Below are 6,666 nucleotides of genomic sequence, written 5' to 3' on the forward strand. Positions count from 1 at the left end.
GCATCTACAGTTAAAATGGATTATTGTGTCCGAGCACTTTTACTTGCAGACGTACAGAAGGTGAATTTATTTTTGGTACTTTTCCCACCACGAGGCTGTACTTGTAATTCCTTCCAGATTGTGAGTCTTTTTGCCAGCTGTGGTGTAAAACAAACTGGAAATATGAGCGCGCACGAAGCACTTTTGTCACAAGTTCCGCTTCCATTAGTAACAAGAGCACTTGAGGATGAACACATGAATTATGAAGGCTTGCCGGCTTATTATTCATGAGGGTGACACAGTGAGGCAGCAGACTTCCTTTCAGCTGGATGCCTCGGCTCCAAGCTGGCGTGCTGGCAAAAGCCTTCGTCCCACCCCACCCTTTGGTGTCCTTGAGACGCTCCGAGGTGTGGGCACATTCGAGTCACTGTATTTCCCTTTCATAGCACTTTTTTCCCGGCCATTTTTACCCCCCTCAATGCATTCGATTATTGGCAGAAAAGAGGCCATTTTGAGGATGCGTGTGCGTGGGTGCGGTACCGCTCTGACGGTGCACAGCAGGCGGCTGTAGCAGAAGAAGATGATGCCAAGGGGGATGACAAAATGCAGGACGAACATGTAGACGACAAACGAGGCGTTGTTGATCTCCGGTTTGGGCGTGTAGTAGTCGATGCCGCACGAACACTGCATTCCCTCTGGGATGTACCTGCGTGCGCACCCGTGCGTAAAAACCACTCGTGGCGTCACCACGATGGACGTCATGGGGGGAGGACACAATGGGAATAGTTTGAGCAATTATTGAATGGAGTTTCAAGGAATGGAAAAGGGACGTATGACGAACCAAATCTTTCCTTGGGCCATTTTGAAAATGAAACGACAAAAGTGTTTTGTGCGTGAGACCCGGTCACCAGCCAATCGACGAACGCGCATGGAGAGACCACCGAGCGGAGGTACGAACGCTCGGTTCCCATCGGCGGCTCTCGGGCTGAAAACTCTTCTCCGCATAGCAGCATAATGACCGACACTTCCAACGCGGCAGCGTCGCGGTGCCGAGTGTGGATGAAAAACCAAGCCCGGATTTTAGTGCCGAAAAAAGGGTCGTAGGAACACGCTTGAATATAGCCAAACAATTAGCTGCGCTTCAAAGGGATAAGTCGAGTTCCGTGCACCCCCGGGAGGCGTTTTTTACGCATCTCAGCGGGCGGCCATTTTGCCTCGCAATGCCATTTGCTGTCTGGTGCAAAATGACATGGCGGTGCCTCGTGGCTCAAGTCAATCGACATCTGGAACAAACTGAGTTTACCGGATTCCAAAATATATGGATCACTTTTCTACCCTTCTGTGGAATGGAAACAACGATTCTTTCTCGCCGCGACGAAAAGCCTCGAGCGAAGCGAACGGCTTTGGAAGGTGGGTGGAAGCTGGAGAAAAGCTCCACAAAGACGAGTTTGCCACCCCCGGCGATCGCTCATCGATCATCCGGCGCGCCGTCGCGACGATGCCGGCACGTGGAAGGAAAACCGAAGCAAAGCGCCTCATACCGCGACCATCCGAGCAGGGGGGGCGCGGCGCAAGTCAAAGCCATGATCCAGGTGAGCGCCAGGCCGCAGACGGCGTGCTTCTCCCCAAAGCGGAAGTTGATCATGGGTTTGCACACCACCAGGTAGCGCTCGATGGCCAAAACCACCAAGGACCACAGGGCCACCTCGCCTGCAAACAAAGAGCGGCGAGACACAAAGACGGCTGAGCGCGCCGCGCCGCGGGATTTGACGGCGCGGCGCGCCCACGACCCCCGACCTCCGAGCGTGGCGAAGAAGCCTTCCACGTAGCAGCCGACGACGCCCAGGCTGAAGTAGCCGCGCAGGGCGGCGTGCAGCGTGACGGTGAAGCCCCCCAGCACCATGCAGAGGTCGGCCACCGCCAGGTTGAGCAGGGCGTAGTTGAGGGGCGTCCGCAGCTTCTTGTGCTGGAGCGTCACGTACAGCGTCAGCGAGTTGATGGGCAGGGCGGTGACGATGAGGAAGAGCATGTAGGCCGCCACCAGCGAGTACTTCCAGGGCTCCGCCAGGTAGTACTGCGGGTACTCGAAGGGGCTGCGCACAAGCCCCGTCTTGTTGGACATGGGCACGTAAAAGTCGGGGCCTTCCGTGCCGTTCATGGCCGCGACGGTTGGTGGGTTTTTTTTTTGGGCTTGTCTCGGCAACGCGGGGTGAGGCAGTCTGACGGGATGAAGACGAGCTCTGCGGCCCCCCGAGGCGGCGAGCCACCTTTTAACGTGCCGCGCGCGGGGATTACGGGGCCGCGTGCAAAAATGGAATTAGCGCCATCTCGGCCTTGTCTTCTCTCTGTGACCTCCGCGCGGGAGCGAGCGAGCGAGCGAGCGAGAGAGAGAGAGAGAGAGAGAGAGAGAGAGAGAGAGAGAGAGAAAATGAAAAGCAGCTTCAGGAATTGGGCGACTTTATTCAGGCGCTGGCGTTGGCTGGATGTCGTGATGTTACGTTGCTTGCTTGCAGGCTGCGTGATTTTATCGCCACCGTGGCCTTGATTGAGCGACGACGAGCGTTTGCAAGAGCGGCTCAAAAAAAACAAATGCCACGAGGGATGGGAGCGCTTTAACGGTTGGAAAAATGTCCCTTGGGGGAGGTGCGGGGGGGGGGGGTCCCTTGGCCGCCCCCCTCCCCCAAAAGAATCTGCCCACGCAGGAGACTTTGCGGAGCCGTCAGGTTGGCACGAAGCAAGTGAAGCTGCTGCTTCTGCCGCTTGAAAGTCGCAGCGTTCAAAGTGCATTTCAAGGTGACGCAACGAGCTGGCAGCCAAATCTTGCCACAGTGTTGTTTATTGACAAGAGTAGAAAAATAGGTTGTCTTTGCTAAAATAAGGAATGACGTCCTTCGGACTCTTGTATGAAACATATGCTACAGCTCCCAAGTACAAGGAAAGGCTGGCGCATCTTTGGCCATTCGTACGCGGCCTTTCCATCCGCGGGGACGTCGCTTTGGAGTCGGCCCGCCCGGCTCGCGGCCCGTCGGCGAGCGCCGGGGCCGACGGTCCGTCTCCGGCGACGCGTGAGAGGAAGGGCCCGCGCGGCGTCGCCCGTCCATCAGTTGGGCTCATCGATGGGCCTCCGACAGAACGGACAGCGGTTGTGCTGGAGCAGCAGAAGCTCGTAGTCTTCGCTGTGGAACATCTGCCCGCAAACAAAAGCGCGTCATCTCATCGGGAAGCACAAAACGACGCGGGAGGTTGCGGCGGCCGCTTTTCGCGTCGCCGCCGCCGAGTGCGACCGCCGGGAGGGCGCCGTGGCGTCCGGCCGGCCACTTTTTGCCAGCCGCGCGCGTACCTTGAAGCAGGTGGGACACATGGTGATGCTGACGTCAGGAAGCAGCGAGCGGAAGTACTCCCATTTGAGCGGCGCCGGCCAGCGCTTGATCAGGACGTCCCTCCTGCTCATGGAGCGCAGCACCGAACGATTCACCTTGACGGGGACAAAGTGCGAGCCGCCCTGCTGCTCGGAGGAAAAAAGGTCATGCGCATCGTCCTCTCGCCCCGCCCCCGCCGCCGCGCGACCCGCCCTTCTCTCCTTTCTTACCTCAAAGATCATTTTGGGGGCGAAGGGGTCTTCTTCCGCATCTTCCAAACCGTCGTCCATCTTTAACACCTGCGCATCTGAAAGTGCACGACAAACGGTGACCGTGCGGCCCGTGTGCCAAAATGAACAATCAAAAGCCCATTCGGCGATCCCGCGCTTCGGGTCGCGGCGGCATCGAACGTGACATGTCCGTTTCCAGGGGGTTGCAAACAAATCGTGTCGTGCTTGCGGTGCAACTTTGCGATGATTCAGTGCTCCTCGAGACAAAAATCGGGGCGGGCCAAAGGAAAACAAAACAAAGCATTCGGTGATGCCCATTTCCCCCCCGAATGATTTGATTTGCTTCTTGCAACTGTTTGGAGCCCCCCGAAAATGAAGGCCCTCCCACCTCAAATGGCGATTCCCTATTTTGGGGTGAAGATCGATCCTCTCTCACCCGAATAACATGTGACTCGATTTCAGGTCCAACGTCCCAAAAAGCCCGTCGCCGGCCGGCCGAGGGCGCGTTTGGCTTTGTCAAAAGCGTAACGCGGTCTTGCGGCCTCGCGCGTGCTTAGCGAAAGCCCGGCGCGCTCGACTTAAAGAGCTTAGCTGTTGAAAGTGCCACCTCGGTTGTTTGTGTCGTCGGCCGGCGGAGAGCGAGGGCCTTCGCTGCCCTTGAGCGTCCCGCCGGCTAATGCGGCTTTAATCCCGCCGCTCGGGCGGGCCGCGCTCGCGGCTCTCCCGGGGTTAGCGTCATTAAGATGAGACGCGCTAACCCTATTAGCGCCACGGCTAAGATGACTTAGCGGCCGCGGCTTAACTCCGACCGCGCGCCCTCAAAGAAGCGGCGCGGTCCGAAGGCCGAAGAGTATTTGGGTTACCGTTGTCCAGATGCTGCCACGGCGCATCGGTCCGCTCCGCGTGAGGGACTTCCAGGTCAATGAGAGACACGGCTTCCTCGTCGCCGACGCCGTCCTCCAAGTAGAACTGCACCAGCGGCAGCACCTCTGCGCACACGACCGCTCGGGAGGTTCAAAGTCCACCGATGGCGTCGTCATCGCGCACGCCGACGTGGCGCCGACTTTGGCGCCGCGCTCACCGTACGACGAGGCCGAGTAAATGAAAGGCTGCTTGCAGTTGAGGCACGCCGTCCCCTGGTTGTTCAGCAGCGGCTTGTTGGAGCAGCGGTAACACATCAAGGCTTCCGTCAGTTCCTTTTTGCGTCGGAAAGGAAAGGAAAGGAAAAGGTGTCACGGGTGCGAACGGAAGAGGGATGAGCGGAAGAGGGCGCGCCGCCAACCTCGCTGTCGTGAAAAGGCTTGGCCCGGATGGTGAGGCTGTCCAGTTCGATGCACTCCTGAAAGCGAGACGGAATGTGGAGCTTCTGCAGCTTCTCGTAGCAAAGTCTGGCCAGCTTGTAGGCGCCCAGTTTTCGACTTTGCTTGGCCAAAGCGTACAAGGTGTTACTTGGGAGCGGGTCAAGGAAAAAAAAAACGAGATGTCAATCATGCACGCCTGAGGCGCCGCATATTTGTATTTACGTGCAGACGGTGATTTTTTTGGGGCTTTTTTTTTCAACATTGGGCAAAAAAAAATCCGTAAATCGGCAAATTTGCCTTGGGGGGGGGGGGGCAAGCGAGATCCACGGCATGGCACCGTCGTCATTGGAAGCATGTGACGCAACGGCCCGACGGCCCCCGGCCGCGCCGGATGAAAGTGGCAAGCTGCAGACCGGCCGCCTCGGCCGCTTTGTGGAAGCGAAGGATACACTTTAAAAATGCCCGGCGGCGGCTTGTCCTTGGGGAGGTTGCTCAGGAGGAACCTGCAGATGTTGAACAGCGACTCCGGCATCAGGGAACTGAAGGGCTCATCCTGGAGACAAAAAAAAAAGACGGGAAGCAAATGAAAGAGTCTGCTATTCACTACCGCCGAGTTCCAGAAGGTCGCCGAAATAAGGCCGGTGTGAGAAAAGCGCGACAGTATCAACCACTTGGTCAGCCGTGGCTCTTTGCAAAAGACCCTAACCCTATATCTTCTAGCAAGCGAAGCCCCGCCCCTCCTTCTCCGCCACGCGCAGGAACGAATTTGGAGCTTGCAACCGGCCATCGGAGTCGGTTGCGAGCCGGAGTCGGGCCTGGTCCTGCTCTCACCGTGTAGCGCTGAATGGGGTGGTAGACATGGTAGAGCTCTGCAAGCGTCTGGAAATGTTCAAACTTTGTCAGCATTTCATCTCGCTGGTCTTGGTTTTCTGTTGCGGACAAACGCAGCCGTTAAGAGACGGAGCGAGAACGACGAAAGCCGACAAAAGGCGTCCGGACGCGGCGGGCGGGCCTCACCTCTGGCGATGTCCAGACACTGCATGGAGAGCATCCAGTAGTAATAGCCGGCGTCATCGAAGCGCCTCTCCACCACGGCGTTGCGGGTGAGCTGCTCCAGCACTCTGACGGCTTCGTTCTGTCGCCCGGCCTTGTGAAACGCTAGGGAATCGAAGCCGGAGCGTATTGAGCATTCAAGACGCTCCTTTCACCCGCGTCGGAGGAGCGCTTGATGCACGCGCGGGCAAACAGCCCCGATTGTTGTTTGGCGGCAAAGCTCTCCTCTCCTCTCAGCGCTAAAGAATTTGGCAGAGGCCAACGTCAGCATGTGTGCGCTATTGTTAGCGCTGCTATCAGAGTGTAATTAGAAGCAGCTTGACGCGCCGGCAACCCTGCCCGGAAAAACCGCAGCTGGGGGTCCCGATATACTGATGTCGGTTGTTGAACGGGCCGACCGCTTTGGCTGTGCCAGAAACACGCCAACGCGTACTCGACGGGAGGCTACGTAGGCGGCCTCCCTCTCTCTCCGTCCGATCCTACCGTCGGGCTCGTAAGATGACGACTTTTTAGCCTGACCAAAAGGTGCCGTTTTGAATCGGTGAATCAAGACGACGCTGCGTTCTTGAAACGGAGCAACGTTGAAATTGAGATGGCACTCCGGGCGACGCGGATTACCGGGGGTCGTCACAAAATTGAAGAACCCCTCCGAGATCCGGCCACCCATCCGTTTGCCACGGCGCTTCACCCGAACGGGGTGGCGGGGAGTCGCCGGGAGGGCGCACTGAGAGACAAACGACCATT

At 57.8% G+C, this 6,666-nt stretch overlaps 2 protein-coding genes across 2 annotated transcripts in view; both read right to left on the reverse strand.

The window, feature by feature from the left end:
- The window catches only part of exorh (extra-ocular rhodopsin), a 3,214-nt gene extending 864 nt beyond the window's left edge, over positions 1-2,350 (reverse strand). Inside the window, exons 1-3 of the mRNA XM_019856360.1 lie at positions 1,777-2,350; positions 1,521-1,689; positions 520-685 (exon numbers count right to left, since the gene is read on the reverse strand). Of these exons, the coding sequence (XP_019711919.1) occupies positions 520-685; positions 1,521-1,689; positions 1,777-2,137 (696 nt within the window). The 5' untranslated portion in view covers positions 2,138-2,350. The remainder of the gene's footprint in view (positions 1-519; positions 686-1,520; positions 1,690-1,776) is intronic.
- Positions 2,351-2,797: 447 nt separating this feature from the next.
- The window catches only part of ift122 (intraflagellar transport 122 homolog (Chlamydomonas)), a 21,518-nt gene continuing 17,649 nt past the window's right edge, over positions 2,798-6,666 (reverse strand). The window contains exons 24-29 of the mRNA XM_019856361.1: positions 4,851-5,016; positions 4,650-4,764; positions 4,432-4,557; positions 3,569-3,645; positions 3,320-3,484; positions 2,798-3,166 (exon numbers count right to left, since the gene is read on the reverse strand). Coding sequence (XP_019711920.1) covers positions 3,080-3,166; positions 3,320-3,484; positions 3,569-3,645; positions 4,432-4,557; positions 4,650-4,764; positions 4,851-5,016 — 736 coding nt within the window. The 3' untranslated portion in view covers positions 2,798-3,079. The remainder of the gene's footprint in view (positions 3,167-3,319; positions 3,485-3,568; positions 3,646-4,431; positions 4,558-4,649; positions 4,765-4,850; positions 5,017-6,666) is intronic.

Source organism: Hippocampus comes, unplaced genomic scaffold (genome assembly GCF_001891065.2).
Source record: "Hippocampus comes isolate QL1 unplaced genomic scaffold, H_comes_QL1_v1.1 scaffold473, whole genome shotgun sequence".
Taxonomy (NCBI): Eukaryota; Metazoa; Chordata; class Actinopteri; order Syngnathiformes; family Syngnathidae; genus Hippocampus; species Hippocampus comes.